The 20,435-nt window shown below is 39.3% G+C and overlaps 1 protein-coding gene across 1 annotated transcript in view; it reads left to right on the forward strand.

The window, feature by feature from the left end:
- The window catches only part of IL1RAP (interleukin 1 receptor accessory protein), a gene marked incomplete at its 3' end in the record, with an annotated part of 124,327 nt that overhangs the window by 27,111 nt on the left and 76,781 nt on the right, over positions 1-20,435 (forward strand). Inside the window, exon 2 of the mRNA XM_082655107.1 lies at positions 17,134-17,198. Coding sequence (XP_082511233.1) covers positions 17,135-17,198 — 64 coding nt within the window. The 5' untranslated portion in view covers position 17,134. The remainder of the gene's footprint in view (positions 1-17,133; positions 17,199-20,435) is intronic.

Consider the following 20,435-nt stretch of genomic DNA (forward strand, 5'->3'; position numbering starts at 1 on the left):
TCCCAGGAGTTCCGTCTGTGGACAGGTGGGCAGGAGCTCACTCTGGGTCTCTCTTTCTCAGTGTAATCATGCCCAGAATAAATGCAAATATATGTATTAAAAGGCATAACCAGGTCTTATACTGATGAGACAGATGACAGTCCCAGGGTATTCTTGTAAACTGTCTGACAGATTTCAGTGAGGAAACACCTCCCTAAAGATGATCTGGAGAAAGAAATGACTGTTGAGAGGCCAGAGGTGTGAAAAACAAATGAAAGAGTTACAGCAGATTCCTGGACTGAGAAACAGCTTGTAGAATCACTGTGTGTAGAAGACCATAACAGTTCAGTCCACAGTGTGGGGCACTTTCATGTGCCAGGCTTCCTGCGAGGCCCCGCAAGACAGATATTCATCAGAGGTAGACCCTGTTCTCAAGGGTCTCAAGAGAGAAGACATACACACCTGACTGTAGTACAAGGCAAAGGATTTCATTACTGCAACTAGACGGGAAAGTTGTAGGGGAGAAGGAATAAATTACATCTGGCTAAAGGAAGCAGGGGGGTTTCATGAGGAAATGTTTTTGGAAATAGATCTTGAAGGATGGGCAGTGTTTGTACATGTGAAGAGGGGAATGCAGGACATTCCAGGCAGAAGGAATGATTAAAAGGGAAGGGAGGAGCGGGGGTGACTTATAACCCCATCTGTGTGTGTACCTGTGGCCAAAGGCTGGGGTATATGAAGAGTGATGTGGAAAAACATTGTCTAGAGGAGTTTGCCGCCAGATCTTGGAGGAACCAGAATGTCCTATGAAGGACATCAGGGAAACAGAATTAAGATGTGCTGTGTGGGAAGATTGGTTTGGTCCTTGTCATTAGTCAGCCTTTACAGGTGTCCTCATGGCACCCAAAACTTAACTAAGGCTTTTACAGCCTTCTTGTTTGTGATGTGGTAAACATCTCTTCTTTTGTCTTTGGAGAACAAGATTTCAGTCTGTTTTCCAAGCATCAGTGGATAAAAAGAATATTTACATGCAAAAAGCCACTGGTTTTTAGGTCAGCCTAATGAATACACATTTTCACATCTTTTTCTTTTTCAGAGTAAGGCAGACCAATTAAAAATAATAGCACTTTTAATGTATCTAGCATGTATTCAGGTCACAGAGGTTATTTTCCGGGTCTCCTCATGTATGCTGACTCCTTTTATAATTGGAGAAATAAGAGCTCTCCTCTGTTTTCTGACTCTTTCTCTATGGTGTCTTATGTTCTGATTTGTCAACAGCCTCAAAAATGCTAGAAGAAGTGAGATCATAATCAATGCCAATTAGCAGTACTGGTCGAGCATAGCACTATCATGCTTCCCTCCCCCCCCCCGCCCCGGCATGTCCTATGTCTCACGTTAGCTATAGTCACTATGCTTCTGTTTCTCCATCAGCTTTTGCCACAGGGATGGCTTCACAGATTAGAAAATTGATTTGAATTTCCAACTTTTTTCTCCAGTTAAGAATTCATGACCCTTACCTCACTTAAGAGTTTTCTCTAACACACCTCCTGAGAGAATTGCCAGGAATTTCTCAAAGCTTAGTCTATTGCTGGGATGCCTTATACAGATGAAACCCCCTTTTTTTTTTTCCTGAAATAACTTCAGTCAGCATTTCTAAACTGTGCCGAGAATCCTAATGTTTAGAGATATTTTAAACAAGGATTCCTAAAGTCAATTGAGTTGGAGGGGCACTGTTAATGATTCCTAAGTAATTTAGTTTCACAGTATGCATTCTAAAGACCCTGAGAAGTCATGTAGAAAAAGATAACTTTTTAACCTGATACTTCACCTAATACTAACAACTTAACGTTTCTCCAAAATGAGGGCACGGTACCCTCAAGAAAGTGTAATTTCTTGAAATCACTTTGTAGAAGCCTAAACTGGACAATGTGGATCAATATGTGGTCTTTAGAGGGTCTAAGTTAATCCAAGAATAAAAGGTATCAAGAACCTTGAGTTTAGTAGGACTATGTGTCGAATTCATCCTGTCTACCTACCAGGATTTATGTGAGGGGTTTTCTTTTTATAACTTGGTGATCCTTTAAAACCCTGTCTGTGTCAACAGAGCTGCTGCATCTAATATTATTTTCCTGAATCCAAGGAAACACCAAAGGGGACTAAAATAATAAGGCATTAATTTCGGCTGCAGAATGCCAGTGTTGCTGACCCTGCAGGGTTATTGCAGGGCAAGATTAATTATGCAGATGTACCATCCTAGGCTTTGGAGTTGAAGTACCCTGTTGTAATTCACTGCAGGATCAGTCATGTAGCCAGCATATTGATATGATTATTATTCCACCAAGGTTTTATCCGCTCCTAGACAATTACAGAACCACTTACCAGCATCTCTCATTGACTTCTTATTTAAAATTCCCAGGGCCACAGCAGGTATTCAGGTCCTTTTGTCGGAGACAGCTACAGATCGATGGCATGAGCAACATGGGATTTTCTTTAGGACACGATGAATGCTGTGACAGTTTGCTAAGCAGAAGGTAGACATTCAGACTCCAATAAAAAATCGTGTTTCTGTGGCCCCATGTCTCTAACACAAACTTTTAAAGTAATGACAAGAGCAGAGAGGAAGCATGTAGTGGAAAGACCATGAGATTTGGTGTCATGGTATCTCAGTTTAAATACTGGCTTCACCATTTATTATCTGTGGAACTTTGGAGAAATCACTACTCCTTCTGTAAAATGGGATTGATATTAAATACCAAACTCTAGGTAGTCTTCAGAGGTTTAAATGAATATATATATGTGTGAACAAAACTTTGTGAATGGAAAAGTGTTTTAAAAATATTTTCTGTGCTGATGAGAAAGACTTCCATTCTTGAACTGGCAGTGTCGGTGTAATCGGACATGCTTTTTGTGGCCCCAGTGCTTGGGTAATGTCCAACTAACTCCTATAATCATTAGTATTGCTACCTAGGGCAGAATGTAACCACGTGTTGATATGATTAGTGGCTCCAAGGAGTGTATGCTGTTGAAATGATGTGCAGAACAAAATTCTTATTCTGAATCACTGTTCCTAGTACGTGGTTTCAGGGACTTCATAACTGCAAGATAATATTCATCTAATTAGAATCTTTCAACAAGTTTTCCTTCCTGTTCTATGCTCAGTGGTAAAATGTAAGGCTTGTTTTATTTTAATTTTGCCCTAAATGCCTTTCTCTGTATGCATGGCTGTATTTCAGAGTGTTACCTGTCTTCAGAATCCAGCTGTAAGACCATCCAGTCCAGCCGCCGACCCCCCTGCCTCCACTCAACCCATCCCCCCACCCCCATTAAAGCACAAGTAATTCCTTCCATAGAGCATGTTCCTTGGACTTACATGATTCATAATAGTATGAGTATACACAGCTAAACTTCTGTATAGTTAAAGAAATAATTGATACTGTTATTCTCCCCATTTTACCGTTGAGAAAACTAAGTCACAGATAGATTAAATAACTTGACCAATATTCCACAGGTACTAAGTCGCAGAGCCAAGGAGTGGAACATTTAACTAAAATAATAGGCTTTTAACTACAAGGTTACATTAGCAAAGTGCATGCTGGAGGTCCCTGCTTGGTTGTGAGGTCCTAGATGCCTGCGGCATGTTAAAATCTGTTTCATCCTTTAGCATTTAGCGCAGAGGGTTCACATAGTGGGTACTCAGTTACTATTTATTAGCTTTGTATTGGAAAAGAATGCCCCTAAAAAGTGTAAGGTGCGGCCACAAAATGCCCCCCCTTGTACTCTGTCCATATTGTTTTTAGTATATGTCCTGCTGTCCTGCTCCATTTTCTTGTCAAAGCATTTTAAAGCCTCATATTAAGCACTGCTTGAGCACCTCTCTGTGAGGGCACAGGCTTTTTGTTTTTTTTTCCTAAGTTGCTGTATAGTGAAGATAAGGCATACTTGTTGAAATTAGGGTCATTGAGTCTTTAGTGGCTTATGGGTCAGTAGATAACAGCACTATAAAATTCCAGCTCATTCTCATTCTGATTAAAGGGGGATTTCGTGGTCTTACTTCACTTGCCACAAAGTCACCGAATGTCAGATGCATATATAAAGAATTGCTGCCAGAACCCCCACCTCTTCCCTCCATCCAGAGTGATCTGGTTGACTGAGGTCACATCCCAGACTATGGGACTGGTGGGTACACATTGCCATCTGTCAGGATGATCCCGGTGCCCAAAAATCAGTGAAAGAGGCCATAGAATTTTCTCAACAGGGACACAGACTCACACAGACCTCCTCAGTGTTAGTTCATAAGGGGATTTTCTTTAACACTTTAGAGACAGAGAGATAATATTTTCCTTAACGCTCTCTAGTTTTGGCTTACGTGGGTTCCCAGGAAGACTTGGGATGTTATCTTTGTGTTTCAGGGACAAGGTTGGGGATGGGAAGGAAGTCCGACGGGCTGTGTTCTCCAGTAGACTGAATGCCTCAAGGTAGAGGCTGTCCTGAAGCCCCTGTGCTTTCTCACGATCGGCACAGTGTCGGTCTGGTACATGGGAAGTCTTTTGTGGAAGTTCTGCTTTAACTTGTGATTTGAACTCTTCTTAAAAAAGCCAGTTGTGGGAACTGTGGCACCAGGACAGTAAAGTGCATAGGCAAAGTCACACAACTAATTCATGCAAGAAGCAGGACTAGGACCTGGGACTCATCCCTCCTGTTTCTCTGTGTAAGTGAGAATGAGGAGCCCCTGAGTGCTGCAGGGTCTGTTTTTTTTTTTTTTGGTTTTTTTTGGTTTTTTTTTTTTTTGCGGTACGCGGGCCTCTCACTGTTGTGGCCTCTCCCGTTGCGGAGCACAGGCTCCCGGACGCGCAGGCTCAGCGGCCATGGCTCACGGGCCCAGCCGCTCCGCGGCATGTGGGATCTTCCCGGACCGGGGCACGAACCCGTGTCCCCTGCATTGGCAGGCGGACTCTCAATCACTGCGCCACCAGGGAAGCCCCTGCAGGGTCTGTTTGAATAGCTGAAGCTACTGAAACTTCCAGGTCCCTAAATAGGGGAGCAGGTGAAGTTCCATTCTGATAGATGATCTCTAGCAAACCAATCTCTTTCTCTCTGATGGAAGCAGGGGGATGGCACAGGGAAATGCTCTTGTGAAAGGACAACTGACTTGGTGTTGTGAGACCGACCGAGGATGACTTAGACCCATTCAAGTCTAATTTCTGAAAACAGGTCCACTTTTTAGGCAGTGGATTTTGATGGGAGGCATAGAACTCACAGTGACATCTGTTTAGACCCACTCCTGGAGGAGACTGCATCCTCTGCATGGCCTTCAGCTTTGCTAAAGAATCTAGGGTTCATGTGGATACGTGTGCAAAATAAAAACATCAGTGCTTCATATTTGCATCATACTTCACCATTTATAAAGTTTTTTCATAAATATCATCTAATTGGATCCTTATAACAGCCTATGAAGTAAGTATTTGTTAGTCTATTTTATTGATGAGGATACCAGGCTCCACGGAATTCAGTAAATTATCCAAGGGAGCAAAGTTACAAAGTGACCAACACCAAATTAGAACAGAGGTTGACTGTATCCTGGGGAGATGTTCTTTCTACCACCCAGTAGTTGCCCTATAATTATATATGTTTATTATGTAACGGCATTGGACTATATAACGTGGGCACAAACTTGGAGTCCTAGCCCAAAAAGGGAGGTAAAAAGAGAAAAACCTAAATAAAACAGATTAGGACAAAAATTTCTCAGGGCTCTAAGGGAGTTACAGATAACTGAACTGAGTTTTCAGAGAAAGCATAGTATATTTCCAGCCAGTGGCCAGACAACAGAGAACCAGGAAAGGCTGCAGAGGGGAGGTGAAGCTGTGGGAAAGCTAGGACTCATTTCTTTCCCTGGTTTAGTCTCAAGTGGAGTTGGATGATTTTGAAAAGCATCAGCATCTTATGGACTGAAGATTGATCTGGGAATTAGGGCTGGGGCTCTTTCTTCCCTAATTAGGGCTTTCACTGTTTACTTCAGTATTTCCAATGGAACCCTAAGAGCCTTAATGCATCAAAAAGGGGTTCATGGCCAGATAACTTGGTTTAATGCTGGGTTAAAATAAGTCAACCACAATATTTGCTCGGTAGATGACCTGAGCCTTTAAAATACTAATGTACATTGTGAATCTCCAAGAAAGAGCTATGTGACATATTACTTTTCAGAATCATTTGGTCACATGGTCCTTTGGCAGAATGCTCACCATGGGATGTGATAGTTTTCATCATGCATTTTGGTGTGATTGTATTGTCCTCGACCATTTACTTGTTCTTTTCTCTCTACTTTCTTTCTGTCTGTTTATTTTGTGTTTATGTCTGACTTTGCTCCCAAACTATGAGATCCATGATTATAAGAGCTGTGTGTTTATTTCTGTATACCGCACAGTTTCTATTAAAGTGTATGAAATAGGAATTCAATAAATACTTCTTGATTTGAACAAAACTCGATTCTGTATACTCAAAAGCTAGAGCATACAGTCTTTATGGAGAAATCTATGAAAACTTGGCTGCAGTTTTGTTCCTGTGGCCTCTCTAACTGTGTAGATGGTGTCTCTCTCTAGACAGCCTCCCAGACAGGATCGTGATCTTCAGACTATCCATTTGAATTAAAGAGGTTATTGGTGGCAATGTCGTTGTATTAAATTTAAGGGGAGAAAACCTCAGATGGTTAGGAAGCTTTCCTATGCTGAGAAAAGTAATGAATTTCCTAACCTGGAGGTGACTAGATCTTAGTCTTTCAGGTGATAGGACTGTTTTGTGTCTGTGGTGGTTTACATTTCTCCTAATTCTCTACTTTAACTTCAAATAACATCACATTTCCCCAGCGAGCCACTCCCTCCTCTATACTCACATGCTGTGAAATGCTTCTGCTGCAGCCCCGTTCTTTAGACTCTAGACGTTTATATGCCTCAGGACTGCAAGCTCTCCATGAGAACGGGGGAAGTTTCCACCTTTCTTCCTCCTTCAGACTGCGTCCACAGCTTAATAAATATTTGCTGAATGAATTAGAAGGAATGTGAGGTTCATCCTAAAAATTCCCCCCACAGCTTTGAAGAGCTCTGAGATATCTCTCTCACTCTGTGTTGGATTTTAAGCTGCTTTCTTGATTTAAAAAACTATACTGTTATCCTATACCTTTCTCTAACCTCTCCTTGTTGTTTTAAACCACGTTTTAACCTCAATCAAGCAAAAGTTTTTCCATATTTTTTACAGAAGCGTAGAATAGTAACACTAAAGTACATAAATATTGCATGTACAAATTGCTGAATTTTTACAAATGCATCATCATGTAACCATCACCTGACTAAGGAATAGAACATTACCAGACCTTAGAAGCCTCATTCTTGCTTCTCCCTGGCAATGTCACCAAAGGTAATCCATGTTGTGATCTGAGTTAAGCAATTTGTAACATTATTTTCTTTTTGACTTTAAGATCTCCACTTCTTCAAATTCTTTAAAATCTAAACAAAACAAAACAGCCCATCTCATTTCGTAATAAAAACCAGTGTCATGACACTTTATGTCAGTGTAACACTTTATAATTAAATTCTTCCATGTGTCACGTCATTTGATCCTCTACAGCTGCCCTATGCGATATCAGGGCAGAGGTTTTCACTTCATTTTGTAAATGAGGGATTTGAGGACTAGAGAAGTGAGACCATCTGGACCATGATTTTTCCAAGTTCAAGTTTTTTGTAGAGTGTATCATAACCATCTTGGCTTTTCTGTAAGGTACAGAGGCCCGACTTAAAACCACGACTGTCTTTTCTGAAATATTTTGGGAACAGAGTACTGAACTTGGACCTAGTACCTGCAAAGTGTAGGACATGGCACATTTTGCCCAATGGTCAATGGTCAATGGTCAACTTGAACCAAGTAACTTAGTCTATTCTTTGTACATGATATTAATGGTAGCTCACATCTGCCTACAGCTCCACAGTTTCTGAAGTGTTTCTCATATATGACCTCATTTAATAAGAGTTAATTATAACCAGAATTTGCTGCGAGCTATTTATGTTCCTGGACAGTGCTAAGTACTCTACAGGAATTATCAAGTACACTCCTCCTAACAAACTGATAAGGTAGGTATTAGTTTCTTTCACCCCATGCAAACTCCAGCCTCAGTATCCATAAGTACAGAGCACTTAGTCATCAAATTGTCCACCTACTAGGGAGAAGGTACATTGGAACACTCTTCCTGCCCTAACTAAGAAGTGTCCACAAATGCTTAGCACATCAGTTTTAAATTAGTCATCAAGACAGTAACCAGATTATAACTGTAAGTGGTTGCTGTGAATAGTTCTCTCCTCTTCTGCCAGGCTGTCCAAGATCATACAGTGAAACTTAGAACTCCAAGTTCATTGCACTTTCCACTGAAAACCTAGTTCTAGTTCCCTCTTGTGAAGGGTGAGACTTAATGATGACATTTCTTCCCTCACCCCACTGAGCATGTTGCTATTCAAAATATTAAAGGACAAAAGGAAATCAACCTGCTCACATTCTATTCCAAGCTTCTAAAGGTGGCAGGTGGTATATTATGTTACATATGTCCTCTCAGAGTTCCAAACACTTTGAAGCTATTTAATAAGAAGGGGGAAGGCAGTATCTAAGAGGAGTGTGCTCATGTTTTCTAAACTTTGAGTCCTCTGTTGTATCGAGGTTAGCAACACTGGCTTGATGTGCTGAAAGTTAGAACAGTTTCATTGATCTCTCCATGTTCCTCTACTGCTAGACTTTTTTGGAACATTTCGTACTTAACAATAGGACTGTGTTATTTTCAAAGTGACCTTTGAAAATAGAAGCCAAATTTGGGTTAAAACAGCTTTCATTTATTTAAACTGTCTAAAGGGGTTCACAAATCATTTGTGGAGTTTTTAAAAAGAAAAATCATGACACTTAAACATATATTTTTTTAATTAACATGAAATAAAATTGACTTTTCTGGAAGTACAATTCTATGAATTTTAACTTATGGATAGACTCATTTATTTAATCACTGCCCCAATCAGGACAGAGAACTGTTCTGTCTCCCAAACGATGCCCTTGTGCTGTCCCTTTGCAGTCACCCTTGTACTACCTCTAGCCCCTGATCTGTTCTTTGTCACTTTAGCTTTGTCTTTTTGGAAATGTCATTTAAATGGACCTGGATGGTGGTAACCTACTGAAACTGACTTTTTTTTTCACTCAGCATAGTATCTTTGAGGTTCATCCCAGTTGGTATCAACAGCTCATCACTATGTACTGCTGGCAAGCATCTATTTTTTGGATGTACCAGGGTTTGTTTATCCGTTTCCCTCTTGAAGGCCATTTGAGTTGTTTCTAGTTTTTGACAATTAATAATGGAGCTACTATAAACATTCATGTACAGGTTTTTATGTGAACATAAGTTTCCCTTTCTCTTGAGTAAATAGCTAGGAATGGGATTGCTAGATCCTATGGTATGTGTGTGCTTAACTTAATAAGAAACTGACAAATTGTTTTCCAGAGAGGCTGTACCATTTTGTAGTCTCAGCAGTAGGAGAGTTCCAGTTGTTCTGTATTCCCTTCAGCACTTGGTATTGTCAATATTTCTTACTTTAGTTATGCTGAAAGGCGTTTAGCGGTATCTCATTTTGTGGCTTTAATTTTCACTGCCCTATGGTTAATAATGTTGAACATCCTTTCTTGTATTAATTTGCCTTCTAAATATCCTTTTTTGGTAAAGTGTCTCTTTAAGACTTGTGACATTTTAAAATTGGGTTGTTTGTAGTATGATTCCTACAACTTTATTCTTCTTTGTCAATATGGTTTTCAATATTTAAGGCATTTCTCTTTCCATACAAATTTTAGAATCAACTTGTCTGTATCTATAAACAGATCTTGCTAGGATTTTTGACTGGAATTTCATTAAGTCTGTCAAGTAATTTGGGGGAGAGTTGACATGTTTTCTATGTGGAGTCTTACAATCCATGAGGCTGGTATGTCTCTTTTATTATTTTCTATTACCAATGTAATAAATACCAGACACTTAGTGGCTTAAAGCAACATCCATTTATTACATCAGAGTTTCTGTGAATCACATGTCCAGGTACAGTGTAGTTTAGCTGGTTCTCTGCTTAGGGCCTTACAAGGCTAAAGTCAAAGTGATCAAATTGTCAGCAAGGTTGTGTTCCTTTCTGGAGGCACTGGGGAAGACCACACTTCCAAAGCTGTTGACAGAATTTATGCCCTGTGGCTATAGGCCTGAGGTTCCTGTTTCCTTACTGGTTGTTCGTTGGAGAATTCTCTCAGTTCTCTAAGGCCACCGGCATTCCATGATATGTTGTACATTTATCTTTTAACATCAAAAGCCTATAGCTTCCCATTTCTTTGGCTCATCCTTCTGCTGCATCTCTCTGACTTTAGCCAGAGAAAGTTCTCTGCTTTTAAAGGCTCATAGTGGTTAAATTAAGCCCATGTGAATAATCCAGTATAATCTCCCTATTTTAAGGTCCATAACCTTAATTAAAGTTATTTTGCCAAGTAAGGTAACATAACAGGTTCCAGGGATTAGGACATGGTTAGCATTGGGAGCCATCCTGCCAACCACATATTTCCATTTATTTAGGTTCTTTCATTTCTTTATCAACGTTTTGTAAATTTCAACCGATTTTGCACATGTTTGGTTAGGCTTTTTAGCTAAGCATTTTATATTTTCTTTGAGTTATTGTAACCAGTATTTTTTTTTTTTTTTTTTTTTTTTTTTTTTTTTTTTTTTTTTTTTTTTTTTGCTGTACGCGGGCCTCTCACTGCTGCAGCCTCTCCCATTGCGGAGCACAGGCTCCGGACGTGCAGGCTCAGCGGCCATGGCTCACGGGCGCAGCCGCTCCGTGGCATGTGGGATCCTCCCGGACCGGGGCACGAACCCGTGTCCCCTGCATCGGCAGGCGGACTCTCAACCACTGCACCATCAGGGAAGCCCTGTAACCAGTATTTTTAAAAGAAGATTCTTTCCAATTGCTCATTGCTAGTCTATAGTAATATGTTTAATTTTTGTGTGTTGACTACACATGATGTGACTTTGCTAAACATACTTATTTAGTTCCATTTTTAAATAGATTTCTTAGGATTTTCTATGTTGAAAATCATGTCATCTGTGAATAGCCTTATTGCACTGGGTAAGACTTCTAGAATCATGTTGAATAGTCCTGAGAATGAACTTCCTTGCCTTGCTCCTCATGTTAGTGGAAAAACATTCAGTCTTTCAATATTAGATGTAATGTTAGCTGTAGGTTTTTGTTTTTGTTTTTGTTTTGCGGTACGCGGGTCTCTCACTGTTGTGGCCTCTCCCGTTGCGGAGCACAGGCTCCGGACGCGCAGGCTCAGCGGCCATGGCTCACAGGCCCAGCCGCTCTGCGGCATGTGGGATCTTCCCAGATCGGGGCACGAACCCACGTCCCCTGCATTGGCAGGCGGACTCTCAACCACTGCGCCACCAGGGAAGCCCAGCTGTAGGTTTTTTGTAGATGTTTTTGTATATATTTGGGGAAGTTCCCTTCTATTCTTAGTTTGCTGAGAGTTTTTATCGTGAATGGATATTGAATTTTGTCAGATATTGTTCCTGCATCAATTGATACGATCATGTGGTTTTTCTTCTGTAGACTTTAAAAATACTGAAACCAACCTTGAATTCTTGGGAGAAACTCTGCTTGGTTGTGGGATATCTGTCAATTTGTTTTCTTGTGCTGTCTGTGGTAGGTTTTGTAATCAGAGCAATATTGATCTCATTACGTAAATTGAGAACCATTATGTCCTCTCTTATTTTCTGGAAGAAATTATGTAGAAGTGACATTATTAATCCTTAAAATGTTTGGTAGAATTCACCAGTGAAACCATCTGGAGCTTAGATATTTACATTTTGGAAGGTTTCTACCTGCAAATACAATTTCTTCTAATAATATAGGGCCATTTAGATTGTCCATTTAATTTTGGGTGAATTTTGGTAATTTGTGGTTTTTAAGATGTTGGTCCATTTCATCTAAATTGTGGAATTTATGTGCCTAGATTTTTAGTATTGCCTTATGACAGTTATAATACCTGTGTAGTGAGGTACCCTCTTTTATTACTGATATTAGTGATATGTGTTATTCTTTCCTTGTTCGTTCTCCTGGTTAAAGGTTTAGCAATTTTATTGTTCTTTTCAAAGAACCAACTTTTGGTTTTATTATTTTTTTCTATGCTTATATTATTTCTGATTTTAAAATCTTTGATCTCTACTCTTCATTATTTCCCTCATTTTGCTTGCTTGATTTAATTTTCTCTTATTTTTGTAGGTTCTTAAGGTGAAAGCTTAGATGATTTTCTTGAGATCTTTCTTCTTTATATATTGTGAGCTTTTAATACAGCAAATTTTTCTCTAAGCACTGCTTTAATTGCATCCCATGCATTTTGGTATGTTGGATTTTCAATTTTGTTCAATACAAAATGTTATCTAATCTCCCTTGAGATTATGTCTTTGTCTCATGGATTATTTAGAAGTATATCCCTTAATTTCTAAGTGTTTGGAGAATTTTCCTGTTATTTATGTATATTTATAGTTTAATTCTATGTTCAGAGAATGTACTTTGAATTCTTTAACATTTGTTAAGATTTGATTTATGGTGCATAATATTGTGGTGAATGCTTATGTATACTTGAAAAGAATGTGCTAATTTTTCCTTTTTAGAATCCTCAAAAAGTTGCTCCATGCACTCTGCCCAGGTTTATAGTTACATTCATTAAGAAAGACAACGTGCCGTACGCTTACTTCATCTTACCCAGATTCAGAGCATTCTGTGTCACTTTGCTGAAACTTTGGTTTATTAATAAATATTAGATTCGGAAATATTCTGCACAAGAATTCTTTTATGGTTCAAAAGCTATAAATTAGTTAAAAGATTGATGAAGAAAATAACTCTGATTTATTCTCTTTTTCTGTAAAATGGAGTAATTAATAACTCCTCCTGTGTCCTTCAAAAGCTTGTTTGTCATATCTTAGGTCGACATAGAAGCAAGACCCACTCAAACTTTATCAGAAAGTTAGAGAAAGGTAAAGGAAAGACCTAGATGGAATTAGGACGCAAGGAAGTGATTTGGCTGCAGGGCCAATTTGGGGATGACCATTTAGGGTTTGTGCCTTGGTGTTTATGTCCAAGTATTCAGTGAGCAGGTAAAAGCAAAGGGTATCTGTCAACCAGGAATGAAGCAGATAAAGCTTCATGGTTGTAGGAGGTTAATCCAGCTTGGAGTAGGACCTTATAGGGAAAACAATGCAGGCTCTTGGAACAGAGTGCTGAAAAGCACCAGGTTGAAGGGCCAAGCTCCAACCAGGTTACTGAGATTCAAAGAGTGCCTATGATCTGATTGTGGAGCTGCATGTGGAATTAGGAAGCTGATGGATGACTCCAGTCTTGTGGCCTTGTGAATGCTGTTGTACAGAAGGAAGGCTGAGCAAATGGTGATTCAGAGGTAATACTAGCCTTGGGGTAGCAAACCTAGTTTCAGCCTGTTATCTCCTGGCTCAGTGAGAAAATCTAGTGGTCAGGGCTGACCCAGGGGTAAGGAAATCTTGAAGCTTAATAACCCTAGAGAATGCAGACACTAGAAATATTGATTTGCTAGGATAGATGTTAAAGTATATGATAACAATCATTATTAACATCATGGTTTTTTTTTTAAAGGTTTTTTTCATGTGGACCATTTTTAAAGTCTTTATTGAATTTATTAAATTATTGCTTCTCTTTTATGTTTTTTGGCTGCAAGGCATGTGGGATCTTAGATCCCTGACCAGGGATCGAACCCGCACCCCCTGCATTGGAAGGCAAAGTCTTAACCACTGGACCGCCTGGGAAGTCCCAACATTACGTTGATTGCATAGAACTAATTATGTATTTGAAACTTCTTGCTAGATGGTACAGACATTATACTAGGAAACAATGGCATTAAATATGAGAGAAGTACTAATATCTAAGGGGAAGTGCAAAAATGATCATATCGTAAATAAAATGGATAATGCAGGGAAGGCTGACTTGGGAATTTATTATATGTAGGTTCCAATCATCTGAAGCAAGGGCAGGGGCTGTTAAACCCCATCACAATAATCTAAAACTAGGTAGTACTTCAGAACATGAGAAACCATGCATTATTAGACAGATTCCCTTGCTTTTCTGACAGTTTCTTCATGTCTGAAAATACCCAGCGCCCCCTCCCCACAAGAAATAAGAATCAAAAGTGTATTACTGGACTTCCCTGGTGGTCCAGTGGTTAAGATTCCGTGCTTCCACTGCAGGGGGTACGATGGGTTCTATCCCTGGTCGGGGAAGTTCTGTGTGCTTTGCCGTGCAGCCAAAAAAGAAAAAAAAAGGTTAAATGAATCAGTCTTCCCAGAGAGGTTTCAGACCAGACACTAACATTGATACCTTCAGTCTGTCAAAACCAGCCTGCACAATCACATTTTCTTTTCAGTCTGCTTTATTCTAATTCATCACCGGGCAGGACTGACCCTGGATTTGTGTTTGCACACAAGTTAGATCAGCTTTATCTTGGTGACCTGACTCCTTGCTTCCTCAAGTATAATCCAGTTACTCATGGAATTATCAATTAAGACTCTCAATCACATTAATTAGAATGTCTTCTAAGTGTTGCCGTAGGAACTCAGAAGCTTATAAACAGGCAAATGCGGAAAATCTAGAGGTGTGAGTCTTTTTTTTTTTAATAGCCAAAAGCAATTTGGAAGGCTGGAGTGCCTTAGCATAGCTGAGTACTGGAACTGAGATTACCCCGCCCTGAATCGGCAGTTAAATGTCCGGTTGCTCTCTGTTGACAAGGATTATACAGAATGATTAATTACTTTTATTAATGACTTGGATGAGGACATAGGTGGAATGTCGATCAAGTTCTTAGATGACACAAAACTATGAGGATAACAATTATTGTGATGACTCAGGAGCCACAGTGATTATAAGACAGAATTCAGTGGCGATCCATCCAATATGTGCCTGGAAGAATGCTCTCCGTAGGGCATAATTTGATGATCATATCATTCCTCTAATCAGAAACTTTCAGTGATTCCCTATTTTCTGTTTAAATGAAATCGTAAGTTCTTAGCCTACTGTTCAAGACCTTGCAATATTCTGATCCTAAAACCCCCTGCTTTCCAACAAAATCTTCTATAGTTCTTTTTCTAATACCCTGTGCTTGAGTCAAGCTGAATTATTTATAGACTATTTCCTATTTATGTTCCATGCTTTCCTCTTTGAGCATTGTTCTCCACTGAGTTTCTTTTCCCCACATTTTTCTTCTGCCTCAATTCTAAATTTCCCAACCAGTTCTTGCTCAGTTCAAAGCTACCTCTTGGGTTTAGTCTTCTTTGACTGCCTTAGCTGGAGTAATCTCTTTCTTTTAATCTTCAATAGCGCTTATTGGCCCCTCTCTGACTATTTTTACCACATTACTTTGTGTTGCAGTTATTTCTTGTACACATTTTAAGTCCCTGCTAGAGTCTGCTTAGCGCTAGAACTTCCGATAAATCTTTGAATATCCTAGAGTGCCTCTGCATGTGTATTATTCAAAGTTGCTATTGCTGCAGTGGTTTGCATGTGGTTTATCTCCTCTACTGGGGGTAACAGCCTTGCATCTTGCTTGACAGTGACCCCTGTGATTATATCATAGTGACTTGTGAACAGAAAGTGTTCAATACATGTTTTATTGAATTAATGAATGACTAATGGAGAGGACTCCCTAAGTTAATGGTATAAGAACTGGAAGGGAATGGTAGCGTTAAGAAAGAGACATTTAATTTCCGAGATAAAATCGTTGTTTAAGATATAATATACTCTCCTGTGATTTGTGTGCAATCATGCTAAAGAAGAAGAACAGTAGAGATTTTTGGTGATGGTGGTCAAGAGAGGTGACCGATGTTGGAAACTTGCATTGTCCTTTAAAGTGACCACACACTCTGGGTTGCTTGGACAGTACCATTTTGGACTGTACCTTTCGATACTGTCCAAAAGGTACCTTTTGTTTCAGTGTAGTGCTCTTCAAAATGTCCCATTTCAAATGCTGTTAATATTACCCTGCTTATTAAATATCCCTTTGACCTTTTTAGACTACTGGGTTCCTGTGGTTTGAAACTTGTGACATAGGCTAATGTTTAGGATAACAGACTTGTAGTTTTCCAGGTATGGATATAAATCTCATCTCTGTCACCTACTAGAAATATGGTCTGGACAAGTTACCAAGACCAATGTAAGTACCCAGTATGGCTGTTGTGTTCAAAACAGAGAGTGGAAGTCTTAAGTATGGAATTTATCAGTAATATTCAGGTTTCAGTATTTATAACCCCACAGCAGTTTTATCGGGGGCCAGATATGTCTAGAGTAGTAGGGAAAGAAATATTTCGCAGAGTTGTTAAATCTCCAGCCCTTCTGCATTAAAGATCACACAACCAAATATAAGGGCATCGTTCTTTCTAGTTGGCTGTTTCAGCTGGTTATCAACAGAAAGGCTAAAGATCACAGAAACTGGAATTCAGCCTCATCATTCGTCTCTTCGAATGAGAAGATAAGAGCAGGCACAGCAGGGCATGAGGATTATACATTTCCCCTTACTATAAATTCAGAGTATGGTGGACTGCAAACCAAGTCTGAATCCAGTATTTGTACACTTTCTATTCATCACTAAGAAGGAAAACTGTCTGGATTATAAAATATTTCCAATTGGGAATAAACAAGAGCATATGATGAAGGGTAATAAGAACAAACTCATCTACCAGAAATTCAACTCTGATGAAAAAAATCCAAAAAAATATTTTTTTAGTAGGCAGTTAGAGTTCAGTGATTAAGAGGCCGTTCTAGAGCCAGGCTACTGGAATTTGATCATTACTCTACCACTTTCTAGCCACAGGTTCTTGGGTATGTTATTTACACGTGTCTCAGTTTTCTTATCTGCAATATGGGGATGAAAAAAGCCTATCTTACTGGTTGGTTCTGACAATTAAGTGTGTTAATATTGTAAAATTCTTAGAACAGTTCCTAGTCAATAGTCAGCATGCATATGTATGAATATTATTTAAGCACTTGAGAGTAATAAGTACTCTCCTTACCTCTGTATTTATATTGACAGGATGGGACTTCTGTGGTGTGTAATGAGTCTCTACTTCTATGGGATCCTGCAAAGTGATGCCTCAGGTAAGTGAATGTCTTTTGACAATCTATTAAAATGCAACTCACACATAGGGTAATGTCTCAAGTCTTTCTGAAAATGAGTTAAGAGAACATAACGTTGTTTATTTCCACTGACTTCTTTGGTAACATGGAATCTTATATTTGACAGAATTATAGAATTTTGGTGCCGGGAGGAACTACTGATATCTTTCGTCTTCATGGAACAAAGTGCACTGGGGGGAGTGCACTTTCTAATTATAGGAATTTTCCATCACCTTCACATCCAAGCCAACTAGAATCCTATTTCTTCCCCTTACCTCAGGTCCTATGGGAAAAGAAATGACAGTGATGGTAGTATGACTCTGTTTTCCAAACTTGAGCCAGTGGTGGAGAAAGCCTCAGTTGTACCAGTCCACTGATACCTTATAGAAACAAGTAGATAAAGATGGTGTTTTGTCTACTGCTTCCATATAGGAAAGAAAGAACCGGTCATTAGGCTCATTCTTTCTTTGGATGTTGCTTCATAAGCATAAGAAGAGTCAGCCAAAATCTTTACTGAGTTTAAATAACCAAACTCAGTTATCATGGACTTGGATCATATGACCTCTGAGTTACAGGGGACTTGAAAGTCTGTCCTTGCAGGTCTCGTCTCATCTTCAGAGGTACTGCTCAGAACCATTCTATGGTACCTCTAACTAGTGATCATCGAATTTTAGCCCATTATGTGTTTGGACTGGTCAAATTCTTAGAAATTTTTTAGTACATATAACTGAAATTTGTCTCATCATATCCATATATTTCTTTGGTTCAACTACTGGATTTAAATAGAAAATACCTAATCCCATGATTCTCTAATTTTAATTCAGGGAACTAAGGTATCTTCATTTAAAAAAAAGCTTGCCATGTATAATTTCCCTGAAGACCATGGACCATACTTTGAATATCATTGCTTTATTTCCTCTTCTATGTGACAGGCTGTCAGAGATGTTAAAACAGTGGTCATAAAACCATGACCATGTTGTCCAATACATGCCTTCAACTGTTCTTCACATGGCATGGATTTGAGCCCTCCTACCATCCTGAAGATCTTTTCTGGGTGTGTTTCAGTTTTGCTACACCACTTAAGGCATTTTATTGGAAACCAATGATAGCACTAAAGGAGGGGTATAATTAGGACACAGTACAGCTCAAAGCCAAGAGAAGGAGCGATAACTTCTAACCTTGTTGGCCCTTGGAGGCTTCACAGAGGAAAAGATATATTATAAGCAGAGCTGATATTCAGCTGGGATGCACTAGTGTACAACTCTACTGGCTGTTTAGACCAGCATCTGTCCTGCTTGAGTGAGTGTCCCATTTGACTGGCCGGTGTCCTGATATCCTGGTTTTTAAATATGCTGAATATAACGCCTGATTGTTGTTTGTTCTTATTTGATTTAGTTCTATCCTTGACTGATATCTTCTTACAGAGGCCTTCCTTAACCATCTTAACTAAAATAGCCCTGTCAATCACTCTCTATTCCTCTATCCTGCTTTAGTTTTCTTCATAACACTCATTATTTCTTGACACTATATTAACTCTTTCTTTTTTCTCCTCCTCCTTTTCTTCTCCTTCCCTTCCACCTTCTTCCTTTCCTTTTTCCTCCCCAACCCCCATCCTCCTCTCCTTTCTTTCCTTCTCTTTCCCTCCTTTTCATCCATCCCTCCCTATTTCTCTGTTTTTAAGCTCCCTAAGGACAGGGACTTGTCCATTTTGTTTGTTACCCAAACACTTGGAGTAAAGATTGACATATAGACAGAGTAGGAACTCAACTTTTATATTTATACATATATATGCATATATCTACAAATACATATATGTAAAATGGATGAAAAAGTGTTTCACATCCTTTTTTGCCCAGATTGGTTAATTTTATAATGGAACTTGTTTGGATTCATGCCGGCAATTCATCAATGTGGTTTTATGTTCCCACCTTGAAGGAAAAGGGGGAGATGACCTTGTTCCTCTTGTTAGAGATCAATGAAGTTTCAGAAGTTAGTGGTTGGTTAGTGCTGGTGCCTCCCTACTGGTCCTGGCCGCGTTGTTTTCTGAATGACTTTTACTGTAATCCATCCAAAGGGCCCCCACCCCACCCCCTCAAATGTTGTTGGAAAATGAGCTTTCTACCCAGGAACTGACTCATAATTCTGCTAGGGAAGCTGATTTCTTGAATAAGATAAGTTCTCATACCAGCCCCATTGAGTCACCATGGGAGCAGGAAACATGTTGTAATGCCCTCAGCCCATCTGGCCCATGTTTATTTGCCTTCCTTATGAAAAGGTATATTGTGTCTGTGTCAGTGATGTACTTCCTAGTTGGAGGGAGAGGAACAAAAAGGAAGTGTTGTTGACAAAAATAAAAGGGGCAACTGGCTCTGGGCTATGAGAGGAAAAAGGGATCAATGCACATACTGGGGGATCAACCAACCTCTCGTGCATATGCCTCTTACAACGAGGTAGATGACAGTAGACTGGTTGGTCTTTCATGAGGCTCTTTTTGTGCTTTAGGTACCCATGTTAATGGAACCACAAGATTGATGTGAGGAACAAAGGAGAAATAGCTTTAAAACCTTAAAGCTCTGTACACACATATGATATTAGTAAGAGTTTTGTCTTTTTGCTCTGGACCCCTCCATGTGGACCCTTCTCTTAAGGAAAGCCCACAATTTTAAAAAAGAATCATAACAACATAAGAGCTTTATTTCTATGTGGTGTATTCAAGTGCAGTGAACTGGGCTTCAAGGCACACAATTCTGACTAGAGAACATAGTCTTTCTATAGCAGTACAGTGATTTCCATCTTCACTCAGGAACGTGGCAGCAACATTTCATCTCCAGTGGTGATAAAAGCAAATACTCAAAAACCAACATTTACTTTCTTTTAAGGAATTAAAGCTTGGATAATTATAATAGTGATAATATAATTATAATGTGGTATAGTGGTGATAATAAAGCTTCCTTTGCTGAAATAAAATTCTCTTTGAATTTTATATGTTCTGTGTCATTTAGTTCTCACACCCAAAACAGAGCAGTCAGGGTATTTCTTATTTGGATGAGAAAATTAGGATCAAAGTGGCTAAGTGAGCTACCCAAAGTTAAACAGCTAATACTTAACACATCTGTGACTTCAACTAGTTCCTCAGTTCCCAAGATGCATGTTACTTTTACTAAATGCATTCCCCTTGTACTCTACAGGCAGATAAATAATTCAGAAAAAAATATTAAG

The sequence above is a fragment of the Grampus griseus genome, assembly GCF_964374135.1.
Source record: "Grampus griseus genome assembly, chromosome: 5".
Taxonomy (NCBI): domain Eukaryota; kingdom Metazoa; phylum Chordata; class Mammalia; order Artiodactyla; family Delphinidae; genus Grampus; species Grampus griseus.